Below are 15,341 nucleotides of genomic sequence, written 5' to 3'. Positions count from 1 at the left end.
GCAGTCTTGGAAGCATGTGAACACAGGAGGACCAAGCAAGGAACTGAAGCCACAGACCTCCTATATATATGAGCTAGGCATCCAGCTCCTCCCAGTGGGAAGGAGGAGCCGCAGGGTGGGAGGCTACAAGAAAACCCAGAAACCAAGATGGCCGCCAGCACATGTCAAACGAAGGGAACAGCAAGGAGGTAAGACCATGACAGCAGCCAAGCTGTGTGAACTTCAGTCTAGAGACGGATGGAGTACAAAGAAACCGTGCATTTAGTGAAGCCAAGTTAAAAAGGACTGTGTGCAGCAACTAACCTGTGGACCCGACATTGGGCTGAATGGATTGCCCCAAACAGTAAAGAGACTCACAGTGCTGTCGAGGTACCAGACAGTAACTGTAAAATTCTGGATTATATTCAACTATTTTCCCGCCCTACTGAAGAGGACTTCTTTGTTGCGTATCCTGCGCTAGTTAAAGGAAAAGGACGACATCGGGCCCCACCGCGCACTTCCACAAACTGTAAGCGGTCCAGTTGGACCACTGGAATAAGGGGGGTGCGCACCCGCTTGAAAGTTAGGGTCAGTTAGGGACAGTTTCTGGGACTATTATTTCTTAGTGTCCGCACTGCGAATACGGACACAGCAAAGGTGAAAATTGTTGCAGTGTTTAACTTGTATTGTTTATACTGTTTTGAATATTTTGCTTGTCTTTACCTCTGTAACTTCACTGTTAACCTACTTTTATTAATTTATAGTAAATGCTATTTTCTTAATCTTGACTTCTGCGTACGCACTCTTTTCTGGTGGCGGAGTCAAATCACCTGCCTTGTTCTCGGTTTACAATCTCACTCTTCTACAAATTCCTAACCATCAGCTTTCACAAGTTCCCAAAATCTCCAACCTTAAGGAAACTATCATGATTTCTATTTATCCAGCTAGTCATTTCCTCAAAATTATAGATTTGATCTACTTTGGCTTTCCATTCTTGAAATGTGGGAGGTCGTGTATCTAACCAGTGTACTGGTATATGTGCTTTAGCTATTGCTATCAGGTGTGTTATTAGGTTTTTCTTTGCAGGAGTGTATAAGCTAGAAGGTGTTGAGAGAACTACCATCTCAATAGTGATGTTAAAGTCTGGTATGGCTATTTTCTTAACCGCTTTATTTACCTCTTCCCAGTACTTTATAATCTAGGGGCAAACCACCAGATATGTGATAAAGAGCCCACTCCTTCTTTACATCTCTAGCACCGCTGGGAGTCAGAAAGCCCTCTTTTAAATAAGAACTCAGGTGTTCTGTACTATCTAGTGAGAAGTTTAAAATGGTTCTCTTGTAGACGGACACATTGCGTAAATCCGTGAGAGGTTGCTAGTATCTTTTTTGTCTCCTGTTCTGAGAGCACAATATTTAATTCCTTTTCCCATGCCAATAAGTATGGTGGTTTTGGAACCTCACCTTGACCTCCCAAAACCAAGCAGATCTCAGAAACCTTCCTTTGTATCGCTTGAGTTGTTGTCAGCAGTGTCTCTAAGTCGGTAAGGGGTCTCTGGAACAGGTATTTCCCTGCAGCTCTCCTGCACACAGTTCTTATATGTGAGTTGGCAAGGAAAAATGTTGAAGATTTTCTAATTGTTTCGGTGAGCTTTTCTTTTAAATAGTGATCTGTGTCACCCATAAAATCTCCTACTTTAATCTGTGTATCGGGATTTCTAACAGATCTGGGAGGAGACTGGTTGGAGACGAGTCTCCTCCCAGATCTGTTAGAAATCCCGTTGGAGATTAGAAAGACTCGTTGGAGATGGAGTAGGAGCTAAAGTACCCCTTTCAGAGCTCCCCATCTCATATACTCCTTTAAACATAGGGTCCATTCCCTCTATTGCATCTGTCTTTTTATTCGGGAGCCAAAGGTATTTTTGAAAGGAAGACCCCACACTGTATTCATATAGATCCTTGACACCTTTCTGTCTTATTGGGTCCGCTAATTCTAGCCACTTATGAAGCTGTATTGATTTATAATATGTGCCTACTTAGGGTAATCCTAGGCCGCCCCTTTCTCTGATTTTTATCAGGACTTTATATGATATGCACGGTCTCCTCCCAAACCAGAGAAAGTTGGAAAACAGACGTTTCATGTCTGGAAACAATCGCGATGAAATGTGTATGGGCATTACTTATGCTTTAATAATATTTTTTCTGCCCATCCATGACAAAAATGGTATGTTATATTTTTAGTTGAAGTAGTTGTTTGATGTTATCCCGTAATGGTATGTAGTTGTGTTTGAATAAGTTTCCTAGATTTTGTGGAATTTTAATTCCCAAGTATTTAATGGGACCCTTGGACCAACAGAAGGGGCATGCTCTTTTTAGTTGCGTTACTTTATCCTCAGAGAGTGTGATATTAAGAATCTCTGACTTGGCATTTTTCATCTTAAATTTTCAGCCACCATTTTAAGAAAAAGTGCGAGTAAAATCCGCTTAGCAGCAAACTGAATTTTTCCTAAACTTTAGCTGGAATTCCGCTTTGTATGCTTTGATTTGCTCAACACTAATCACAATCGCTGTACAGCACCATAGAGTATGTTGGTGCTCTATAACTAATGGAAATAAATAAAGAGGTGTGTTGCAAGATTCTCAGTAAGAATTGTCATTAAAATCATGTAAAATTTCCAGAAAGGTTTCCAAAAAATGACCCTCAGTGTGGTATATCTTCTTTATAAGGGCTCATGCACACAACAGTTGGATGTTTTGCAGTCCGGGCTCTAATAGAACAGTCCGTAATGCAGACAATACTAGGTCATGTTCCAATTTTTTGTGGAATGGACATACGGACATGGAATGCACACAGTCGTTTTTGTTTTTTTTGTGGCCCCATTGAAGTGAATGGTTCCGCATACAGGCCGCGAAAATAACGGAACTAGGGATGAGCGAATACACTATGAATGTAACATCCAAAGTCGATTTGCATAAAACTTTGTTAGAATACCGTACAGTATTAGAATATATTGGCTTAAAAACCTTTTACCGAACTCTGTTTCGGTTCCAAGTGGTACCTTGGAACCGAACCAGAGTTTGGTAAAAGGTTTTTACAGTAGAAATGAATTTATGAAGTTATTACCCGAAGTCTTGTGAGACTTCACAAGTAATGACTTCGGCTCATAGGAGCCAAAACTTTCTAATACTGTATAGAGCACTCACTCTGTACAGTATTCTAACAAAGTTTTATACAAATCCACCTAGGATGTTTTCATCCGAACTCGATTTGCTCATCCCTAAACGGAACAGACACGGAAAAAAAATATGCGTGCATGGACCCTTAAGCAATTTTGTAGAGGATATTCTCTCCCCGTGCATTTATATTTTTGTAGAGAGAGTACTAAAAGTGACTATACCTCACTCTCTGGAATATCCAATCCATCCACGTAGTGTGCTGCTGCTGACTGGGGAAATCCTGTAATAGTAAATGAAATACAATGTTCATCTAAATTAATGACATACGTCATGGCAGCTAATAAGTCCCTGAATTTTTATTAAGATTGACAGTACACAATGCATATCATATAGTATGTACAGGTGCTGACAGGGTGCATCATGTATGGGTAGTCTTGGAGTATGGCTGTGCGACTACTTGTCGCAGAAATGTTGTGCAAGGTTTTCTGTAATGAGCCTATGGTGTCACATTGCAACATGCAACATGTTGCGACGGGACAGTCATTCAAAAATCCATCTAAGTTGGATTTTAGTGAGACTATCATATGTCACCGTGCGACACCATAGGCCATCATTACAAAAGTCACACGTCATTGCGGCAACATAAATTTTGCGCTACCGATGGGATACCTGCACACGGATGCAAGCTGTCTAGCAGAAATTCCGCACAAATTTCCATCCGGATTTCTTTGAATTTCCGCTACAAATTTGTGCAAAAAAAAAACACATCAGTTTTTGGTGCAGATTTGATGCGGTTTTATCACAGTTTTCACCCTTGCATTGAAAAGGGTGAAATCCACACAATAGAGTCTACTGTACATGCTGCAGATTTCTGCACAGAACGCAAAAGCAAAGTGTACATGAGATTTGTCTAATCTCATATACTTTGCTGGTAATGTATTACACAGTAGTTTTTCCACACGGGAATCCGCACAGAAAAACTGTACGTAATCCACAACGTATGCAGGTAGCCTTAGGGTACTGCCATACATCACGGTTATGCTGTGTTTTGTGCATGGGTAAAAATACATTGAAAATGCATACAGTTTTTGCAACAACATATCAACAGTTATGCTGCGATTCCTTCCAGCAAAACGGAAAAAAAAAGCTAATCACACAAAGCAAAACTAGGCAAATTCACACAAGAGTATTCAGTTTGGGAAACACGCCTCACGTGTTCGATAAACCTTGGACCCAACTTCCAGGAAGGTACCTTTTAAGGCTCCATTCACATGTCCGCAGAATGTGTCCGCATCCGTTCCGCAGTGTGCTGTCTGCATCTGCAATTGCGGAGCACGTCCCCGATCTTCTAGTCCGCAGCTCCGCAAAAGATAGAACATGTCCTATTCTTGTCTGCAGCTTGCGGACAAGAATAGGCATTTCTATGGGGGTGTCGGGCTGGTGTGTTGCGGACCCGCAACACATCACGGACGTGTGAATGGAGCCTTACTTAATGTTTCTTGTGGACAGCCACACAGAATCACGCACAATGTTGTCAAGAAATACCTGTGCAAGGGTTTTAGCATTAGGTAGGCCTGGTAATGCAATAAAATGTACCATTTTACTAAAGTGATCAAATACCACCAGAATAACTGTCTTTCCTGAAGAATTAGGTAGATAAGTGATAAAGTCCATGGATACAGGAGTCCATGGCCTGGATGGAATGGGTAACGGAAGTAAAGATCACGAAAGTCGACTATGTGTCACCTTGGCACGTGCACAGGTAGTACAGGCTGACACATAGTCCTTTACACACTTACGCCACCCCGGCCACCAGAATCTACGAGATATGAGGTTGGCAGTGGTCCTACTCCCAGGATGTCCTGTAAGAACTGTACAATGATGTTCCTATAACACCTTGTGACGCAATTCCGGTGGCACAAATAGTTTCCCAGAGGGACACGAGTCCGGTGCGTCTCTCTGAGCGTCTAACACCTTCACCTCAAGGTCAGGGTAGAGGGCGGATATCACCACCCCTTTAGACAGAATGGGACTCAGGTTTTCAAAATCGCTACCTCCAGGGAAACTATGTGGCAAAGCATCCGCCTTGACATTCTTAATCCCAGGACGATAGATGACAGTGAAATTCAATCTGGTGAAAAACAAGGCCCATCTGGCTAGTCTTGGGTTCTGTCGTTTCGCTGACTCCAGATTTTTGTGATCAGTGAATACCATGATCGGATGAATTGCCCCTTCCAACCAATGACGCCATTCCTCAAAAGCCAATTTAATGGCCAGAAACTCTGCTACCCACATAATTTTTTTCAGCAGGGGATAGTTTAAAAAAAAAATTCACATGGTAGCCATTTACCAAGTAAGGGGCCCTGTGACAAAACTGCTCCTACCCCTACCTCGGATACGTCCACTTCCACAATAAACGGTTGTGACACATCTGTCTGCACCAATATGGGAGCAGAAGAGAAGCATTCCTTAATCGCAGAAAAGGCTTGCAACGCTGAATCAGACCATACAGAGACATCCGTCCCTTTTTTAGTCATGTCCGTTAAGGGTTATACTATTGTCAAATCATTCTTAATAAATTGTCGGTAATAGTTGGTGAACCCTAAAAACCGCATAAGAGCCTTCAGATTTTCGAGTCGATCTCAGTTCCATACAGCACGGAATTTCTAAGGATCCATTCGAAAACCCGAAGATGAGAGTAGGTAGCCCAAAAACGGCACCTCGAGTACCGCAAAAATACACTTGTCTAACTTTGCAAGCAATTTATTATCCCTTAGGATCTGTAACACCTGTCTCACATGATTCAGATGTGTTTCAATGTCTGGAGAATAAATAAGAATGTCATCCAAATACACAACCATAAACCTCCCCACCAGGTGATGAAAGATGTAATTCACAAAATGTTGGAAGACCGCCGGGGCATTGGTCAACCTGAAAGGCATGACCAGGTTCTCAGGAGTATTAAAAGCCTTCTTCCACTCATCCCCTTCCTTGATCCTAACCAAATTATATGCACCCCTTAAGTCCAACTTGAAACCAATAATCTGGATAAACAAATCGGGAATCAATGGAAGAGGGTAAGGATCACGGTTGGTAATCTGATTGAGTTCACGAAAATCCAGACATGGCTGAAGACCTTCATCCTTTTTATTTTTATTTATTTTTTACAAAAAAAGAACCCTGCAGCCACTGGAGACTTATGTGCCCTTTCTTCAAACTCTCGGCAATATATTCTCTCATGGCCTGGCTTTCAGGTTCAGAAAGATTATACAACCTAGATTTAGACAATTTAGTCCGGGGAATAAGATTGACAGGGCAAAATTTTCCCGATGGGGAAGTAAATCCTGATATCCACTCTCAGAAAACACATCGGCAAACTCTGATAAAAAAGAGGGTACAGCCTTCGTAGTAATCATATAAATGGATGTATTGAGACAATTATCAATGCAATGGTCCCCCCAATCCAGAATCTGCCTAGCTTGCCAATTGATAGTTGGATTATGCTTGGTAAGCCACGGTACACCCAGAACCATAGGTGCAGGGAGACCTTCCAAGACAAAACACGAGATAACTTCTTGATCAAAGTCACCCACTCTTAATCTGATATCATGCAAAACTTGTGACAAGCACCTCTGAGTAAGAGGGGCAGAATCAATAGCAAATACAGGAATGTCCTTTTTTAATGTACTTGGTTATAACCCGAGCATCAATCGGGTTCACCCCAGCCCCGCTATCGATAAATACTTCAATTCCCCCAGTTTTTTACTCTAGCGCCACCCCAGCAGTCAGAAGAAATCGGGTACTACCATCAAAGGACAAATGCACATTCTCTGACTCCCCACTCACACCTCTGATAGTCAGATGGGATTAAGACGTCCCTTTTAGTTTCTCTTTATGCCACTGAATGCTTGGACATACAGTACAGACCAAAAGTTTGGACACACCTTCTCATTCAAAGAGTTTTCTTTATTTTCATGACTATGAAAATTGTAGATTCACACTGAAGGCATCAAAACTATGAATTAACACATGTGGAATTATATACATAACAAAAAAGTGTGAAACAACTGAAAATATGTCATATTCTAGGTTCTTCAAAGTAGCCACCTTTTGCTTTGATTACTGCTTTGCACACTCTTGGCATTCTCTTGATGAGCTTCAAGAGGTAGTGTCACGGCTGTTTGAGAGTAACAAGAGCATACACAGTAAAAAGAGCTACTGACCGGACCCAAACTAGGGAAGATAAAGGGTGACCCCTGTCAGACCCTCGAAGCTCTCCCTATGCTGCTAAAGCACATGCCCGGATCCAAATGGTGGAACGAGGCATGCCCGCGTACCTAAAACTGATGACCACTGTAACCCCTACAATAGTGGAAGGGGCCCGGCCACCGGTGCCCTGCTCAGTATATGGAGGGAACCGTGGCCACCTCAGATCCAGTCAGAAAATAACCAGGTACACAACAATGTCTGCACACTTAGCTGAAGGAGCTGCAACCGCAGAGAAGACGGATCCAAGGACAGCTGGCAATATCCGGAGTGCTTGCTGCAGCAGAACACAGGTCCAGTGAACTGATAGCTTACAAGTGAAGATACTCAAGCCAGAGCTACAACTGAAATGAGAAATATAATCCACGCCCTACAATAGGAGGAGGGGTGATTTAAAGGCAGGGAAATCAAACGCAGGAGGAACAGCTGGGAGTAAAGACCTCATCACAGGGGCGGAGAAACAGAGCAGTGAGAACTCCTCCTAGCTCTAAGTGACATCATCACAGGGGTGGAGAAACAGAGCTGTGAGAACGTCTCAAAGCTCTGGTAGTGACAGTACCCCCCCCCCCCCCTCTACGGGTGGACTCCGGACACCCAGGACCCACCTTCTCAGGATGAGCCCTATGAAATGCCCTGATGAGGCAAGTGGCTTTAATGTCCGACACCGGAACCCACATCCTCTCCTCAGGACCATAACCCTTCCAATGAACGAGGTACTGAAGAGAACCGCGGACAATGCGAGAGTCCACAATTCTGGAAACCTCAAACTCCAGATTGCCATCAACCAAAATCGGAGGAGGAGGCAAAGAGGAGGGTACCGTGGGCTGGACATATGGTTTTAAGAGAGATCTGTGAAATACATTATGTATCTTCCAAACCAGTGGAAGATCAAGACGGAAGGCAACAGGATTGATGACTGACAACATTTTATAAGGCCCAATAAACTTGGGACCCATTTTCCAGGAGGGAACCTTCAGTTTAATATTTCTTGTAGACAACCACACCAGATCACCCACATTCAGGTCCGGACCAGGCACACGTCTCTTATCAGCCACACGCTTATACTTCTCACTCATCTTTCTAAGATTACTCTGAATCTTTTGCCAAATGGTAGACAAAGACGAGGAAAATCTCTCCTCCTCAGGTAAACCAGAAAGAGCCCCTCCCGAGAATGTCCCAAACTGCGGATGGAACCCATATGCACCAAAGAATGGTGACTTATCAGAAGATTCCTGACGACGGTTGTTCAAAGCAAACTCAGCAAGAGGGAGAAATGAACACCAATCCTCCTGGTTCTCTGCCACAAAACAGCGCAAATATGTCTCCAGATTCTGATTGAGGCGCTCAGTCTGACCATTCGACTGCGGGTGAAAAGCAGAAGAGAAGGACAGCCGAACCCCCAGGCGAGAACAGAAAGCCTTCCAGAACCTGGACACAAACTGCGTGCCTCTATCGGAAACAATATCAGAGGGAATGCCGTGCAATTTAACAATATGGTCGACAAAAGCTTGCGCCAACGTTTTAGCATTGGGTAAACCAGGGAAAGGAACGAAATGAGCCATCTTGCTAAAACGGTCCACGACCACCAGGATCACCGACTTCCCCGAGGAATGAGGAAGATCCGTGATAAAGTCCATGGACAGGTGTGTCCAAGGACGGGAAGGTATGGGTAACGGGAGAAGGGGACCTGAAGGCCGTGAACGAGGGACCTTAGCGCGAGCGCACGTCTCACAAGCAGCCACAAAACCCTCCACCGACTTACGAAGAGCCGGCCACCAAAATCTCCGAGCAATGAGATCTACCGTGGCTCTACTCCCGGGGTGACCAGCAAGAACCGTATCATGATGCTCCTTGAAGAGTTTGTGACGTAGCTCAGGAGGCACGAACAACTTCCCGGAAGGACAACGGGCAGGTGCCTCAGTCTGGGCAGCCTGGACCTCGGCCTCCAAATCGGAATATAGAGCAGAAACAACTACCCCCTCCGCCAAAATGGGACCCGGGTCCTCAGAGTTTCCTCCTCCCGGAAAACAGCGAGAGAGAGCATCAGCCTTCACATTTTTGATCCCAGGGCGGAATGTAACGACAAAATTTAATCTGGAGAAGAACAGAGACCATCTGGCCTGTCTCGGATTCATACGCCTGGCCGACTCCAAGTATGCCAGATTCTTATGGTCGGTAAAAACTGTGATAGGGTGCCTGGCCCCCTCCAACCAATGGCGCCATTCCTCGAAAGCCAACTTGATGGCCAACAACTCCCTATCTCCCACATCATAGTTTCTCTCTGCCGGGGAGAGTTTTTTAGAGAAAAAGGCACAGGGTCGCCATTTGGCAGGAGAAGGGCCCTGGGACAAAACTGCACCCACACCCACCTCGGAAGCATCCACCTCAACAATAAAAGGTAAGGAAACATCGGGATGCACCAAGACGGGAGCAGACGCAAAACTCTCTTTAATCTTAGAAAAGGCTGCAAGCGCCTCCTCCGGCCAAGAGGAAAAATCCGCCCCCTTTTTTGTCATGTCAGTAAGGGGTTTGACAACAGAGGAATAATTCAAAATGAACTTTCTGTAGTAGTTAGCAAAACCCAGAAAGCGCATCAATGCCTTCTGATTCTCAGGAAGCTCCCACTCAAGTACAGCACGGACCTTCTCCGGATACATGCGAAAACCAGAAGCAGAGAGGAGAAAACCCAGAAATTGAATCTCCGATACCATAAAAAGACATTTCTCCAGCTTGACATACAATTTATTTTCCCGCAGTATCTGCAGAACCTGAAAAAGATGATCCTGATGGGTCTGAACATCAGGGGAAAAAATCAAAATATCATCAAGATACACTAATACAAATTTCCCCATTAAATGGTAGAAAATACTATTAACAAAATGCTGAAAGACGGCCGGAGCATTCATCAGGCCGAAAGGCATAACGAGATTCTCGAAATGCCCATTCATCCCCCTCTCTGACCCTGACCAGGTTGTACGCGCCTCTCAAATCCAATTTGGAAAACACCTTGGCCCCAACAATTTGGTTGAAGAGGTCCGGGATCAGAGGAAGGGGATAGGGATCGCGAATCGTAATACGGTTCAGCTCCCTAAAATCTAAGCAAGGTCTCAGAGAGCCATCTTTTTTAACAAAAAAAACCCAGCGGCAACAGGTGACTTTGAGGGACGAATATGCCCCTTATCGAGACTCTCCGAGATATAGGTTTGCATTGCGATTCTTTCCGGTTGTGAGAGATTGTAGAGGCGTGCCTTTGGCAGCTTGGCGCCGGGAATGAGGTTAATGGGACAGTCAAACTCCCGGTGAGGAGGTAGCTCCTGAACACCGCTCTCGGAAAACACGTCCGAGAAATCAGAGAGAAATGATGGCACAGTTTTAGTAGACACCTCTGCAAAAGTCGCTGTGAGACAATTCTCTCTACAAAAGTCACTCCACTCATTTATTTGCCTTCCTTGCCAATCAATAGTGGGGTTATGTCTAGTGAGCCAGGGTAACCCCAAAACTAGAGGAGAAGGCAATCCGTTAAGGACAAAACAAGATATATCCTCCACATGAGTGTCACCTACAGCTAGCCGGATATTGTGAACAATGCCCTTCAGAGATCTCTGCGAGAGTGGAGCAGAGTCAATAGCAAAAACAGGTATATCCTTTTCTAATGTGCAAACTTGAAAACCATGCATGGCTACAAATTGAGTGTCAATAAGATTGACGGCCGCTCCACTATCGACAAAAATCTCACAAGAAATGACTTTGCTCTCTAGCGCCATCCTGGCAGACAGGAGAAAATGGGAACTGCAGGTCAGAGGAAAGCATCAATTCCTACATCAACTTTGCCCAAAGTAGCAGATGAAGCAGAATTTGATGATTTACCTTTTGAGGTTTTTCTCTTATTATCGCTCTTAGTACAGTTCAGGAATCTCCTAGACGGACAAACATTTTCCAAATGACCTATGCCCCCACAACAAAAACACACCATATTCTGAGGACTAAATCCTCTTTTATCAGGGGCAAGTCGACCTAGCTGCATGGGCTCCTCCTCAGAGGGGAGCGAGACAGGATGAGGCCCCTGCACACTGAATGAGTCCGCACCATTGCCCCTAGACTGACAATGGCTGGACAGAGAGGTCTCGTTTCTTTCTCTTAGACGCCTGTCAAGGCGTACCGCCAATGACATGGCAGACTCTAAGGACGTTGGTCTCTCATGGAAAGCAAACGCATCTTTCAATCTCTCTGAGAGACCATGAGAGAACTGACTCCGGAGTGCAGCATCATTCCAACCTGAATCAGCTGCCCATCTCCGAAATTCAGAACAATAAAGCTCCGCAGACAGTTTGTTCTGGCATAAAACACGTAAGTTCGATTCGGCCAGAGCAACACGATCCGGGTCATCATATATCTGCCCCAGGGCCACAAAAAATCTTTCCACGGATCGAAGGGAGGGATCCCCTGATGTAACATAGTAGTAGTACATAAGGCCGAAAAAAGACATTTGTCCATCCAGTTCGGCCTGTTATCCCGCAAGTTGATCCAGAGGAAGACCCCTCTCTAGTAGCTATAGCCTGTAATATTATTAAGCTCCAGAAATACGTCCATGGCCCTCTTGAATTCCTTTATTGTACTCACCATCACCACCTCCTCAGGCAGAGAGTTCCATATTCTCACTGCTCTTACCGTAAAGAATCCTTTTCTATGTTTGTGTACAAACCTTCTTTCCTCCAGACGCAGAGGATGTCCCCTCGTCACAGTCACAGTCCTGGGGATAAATAGCTGATGGGATAGATCTCTGTACTGACCCTTGATATATTTATACATATTAATTAGATCTCCCCTCAGTCGTCTTTTTTCTAAAGTGAATAACCCTAATTTTGATAATCTTTCAGGGTACTGTAGTTGCCCCATTCCAGTTATTACTTTAGTTGCCCTCCTCTGGACCTTCTCCAGCTCTGCGATGTCTGCCTTGTTTACAGGAGCCCAGAACTGTACACAGTACTCCATGTGTGGTCTGACTAGCGATTTGTAAAGTGGTAGGACTATGTTCTTATCACGGGAATCTATGCCCCTTCTGATGCAACCCATTATCTTGTTGGCCTTGGCAGCAGCTGCCTGACACTGGTTTTTGCAGCTTAGTTTGCTGTTTATTAAAATTCCTAGATCCTTTTCCATGTCAGTGTTACCCAGTGTTTTACCATTTAGTATGTACGGTTGATTTGCATTTTTCCTTCCCATGTGCATAACTTTACATTTATCAGTGTTAAACCCCATCTGCCACTTATCTGCCCAAGCCTCCAGTGTATCCAGATCCCTCTGTAGTAGTATACTGTCCTCATCAGTGTAAATTACTTTACACAGTTTAGTGTCATCTGCGAAAATTGATACTTTACTATGCAAGCCTTCTACAAGATCATTAATAAATATATTGAAGAGAATAGGGCCCAATACTGACCCCTGAGGTACCCCACTAGTGACAGTGACCCAATCTGAGTGTGTACCGTTAATAACCACCCTCTGTTTTCTATCACTGAGCCAGTTACTTACCCACATACAGATGTTTTCTCCCAGTCCGAGCATTCTCATTTTATATACTAACCTTTTATGTGGTACAGTGTCAAATGCTTTGGAGAAGTCCAGATATACGACATCCATTGATTCGCCGCTGTCAAGTCTAGAACTTACCTCCTCATAGAAACTGATTAAATTAGTCTGACATGACCGATCCCTCACGAAGCCATGCTGATATGGCGTTATTTGCTTATTTCTGTTGAGATGCTCTAATATAGCATCTCTCAGAAAACCTTCAAACAGTTTACCCACAACAGATGTTAAACTTACCGGCCTATAGTTTCCAGGGTCTGTTTTTGGCCCCTTTTTGAATATTGGCACCACATATGCCATGCGCCAATCCTGTGGGACATTCCCTGTCAGTATAGAGTCTGCAAATATCAGAAATAAGGGTCTGGCTATGACATTACTTAATTCCTTTAGGATACGGGGGTGTATGTCATCCGGTCCTGGCGATTTGTCTATTTTAATCTTTTCAAGTCGCTGATGTACTTCTTCCTGGGTCAGACAGGACACTTTTAATGGGGAATTTATTTTTGCATTCTGCATGTCATCTGACAATTTATTTTCCTCAGTGAATACATTGGAGAAAAAAATATTTAACAGCTTTGCTTTCTCCTCATCGCTCTCTGCGACTTCCCCCTCATTACTCTTTAAAGGGCCAACACCTTCAGATTTATACTTTTTAACATTTATATAATTGAAGAACATTTTAGGGTTAGTTTTACTCTCTCTGGCAATTAATCTCTCGGTCTCTAGTTTGGCCGCTTTTATTTGTTTTTTACATGTTCTATTTTTTTCCTTATAGTTTTTCAGTGCTTCCGTGCTCCCCTCCTGTTTCAGTGAATGATATGCTTTCTTTTTGTCATTTATTGCTTTCGTTACAGTTCTATTTATCCACATTGGTTTCTTTTTATTCCTTAACCTTTTATTACCATACGGTATGTACCTCTCACAATGAGATTTTAGGATGTTTTTAAAGATATCCCATTTTGTGGCTGTATTTTTATTTTTGAGGACTTTGTCCCAGTTAGTTTGGCCTATGGCCTCTCTTAGTTGGCTAAATTTAGCTTTTTTGAAGTTTGGTATTTTTGTTCCTCCCTGTAGAAACGCTCTTTTGAATGATAATTGGAAGGTTATTACTTTGTGGTCACTATTTCCCAGGTGTCCCCCAACCTGCACGTCTGTTGTTCTGTCCGGCCTATTGGCAGCGAAAAAGCCCAAGTCTGAGCATTACCCCTGAGCAGGGAGATGACAATCCTCACCCTCTGCTCCTCCTTACCAGAGGAGTGGGGACACAAGCAAAAATGGAGTTTGCATGCCTCTCTGAAGCGAACAAAATTCTCACTGCCCCCGGAGAACGTTTCCGGAAGTGAGACCTTTGGCTCGCAACAGACTCCATGAGCCGGAGCAGAGCCCAATGCTTGTAGCTGAGTCATAGATTGACGGAGATCCGCTACTTCCAAAGAAAGACCCTGCATGCGGTCAACCAGGCCAGAAAGCGGATCCATGTCAAAAAGGACGGTTTTGGTGGATTATAATGTCACGGCTGTTTGAGAGTAACAAGAGCATACACAGTAAAAAGAGCTACTGACCAGACCCAAACTAGGGAAGATAAAGGGTGACCCCTGTCAGACCCTCAAAGCTCTCCCTATGCTGCTAAAGCACATGCTTGGATCCAAATGGTGGAACGAGGCATGCCCGCGTACCTAAGACTGATGACCACTGTAACCCCTACAATAGTGGAAGGGGCCCGGCCACCGGTGCCCTGCTCAGTATATGGAGGGAACCGTGGCCACCTCAGATCAGTCAGAAAATAACCAGGTACACAACAATGTCTGCACACTTAGCTGAAGGAGCTGCAACCGCAGAGAAGACGGATCCAAGGACAGCTGGCAATATCCGGAGTGCTTGCTGCAGCAGAACACAGGTCCAGTGAACTGATAGCTTACAAGTGAAGATACTCAAGCCAGAGCTACAACTGAAATGAGAAATATAATCCACACCCTACAATAGGAGGAGGGGTGATTTAAAGGCAGGGAAATCAAATGCAGGAGGAACAGCTGGGAGTAAAGACCTCATCACAGGGGCGGAGAAACAGAGCAGTGAGAACTCCTCCTAGCTCTAAGTGACATCATCACAGGGGTGGAGAAACAGAGCTGTGAGAACGTCTCAAAGCTCTGGTAGTGACAGGTAGTGACCTGAAATGGTCTTCCAACAGTCTTAAAGAGTTCCCAGAGATGCTTAGCACTTGTTGGCCCTTTTGCCTTCACTCTGCGGTCCAGCTCACCCCTAACCATCTCGATTGGGTTCAGGTCCAGTGACTGTGGAGGCCAGGTTATCCGGCGCAGCACCCCATCACTC

At 44.3% G+C, this 15,341-nt stretch overlaps 1 protein-coding gene across 2 annotated transcripts in view; it reads right to left on the bottom strand.

The window, feature by feature from the left end:
* Nucleotides 1–15,341, bottom strand: part of NMS (neuromedin S) — a 99,115-nt gene that overhangs the window by 74,776 nt on the left and 8,998 nt on the right. For both annotated transcript variants that reach the window (XM_044288279.1, XM_044288280.1), the window contains exon 2: nucleotides 3,377–3,435. In XM_044288279.1, the coding sequence (XP_044144214.1) occupies nucleotides 3,377–3,435 (59 nt within the window). The remainder of the gene's footprint in view (nucleotides 1–3,376; nucleotides 3,436–15,341) is intronic.

The sequence above is a fragment of the Bufo gargarizans genome, chromosome 3 (genome assembly GCF_014858855.1).
Source record: "Bufo gargarizans isolate SCDJY-AF-19 chromosome 3, ASM1485885v1, whole genome shotgun sequence".
In the NCBI taxonomy this organism is placed as follows: Eukaryota; Metazoa; Chordata; class Amphibia; order Anura; family Bufonidae; genus Bufo; species Bufo gargarizans.
Note: the sequence above shows the minus strand (reverse complement) of the source record. Positions and strands in the feature narration are given on the sequence as shown.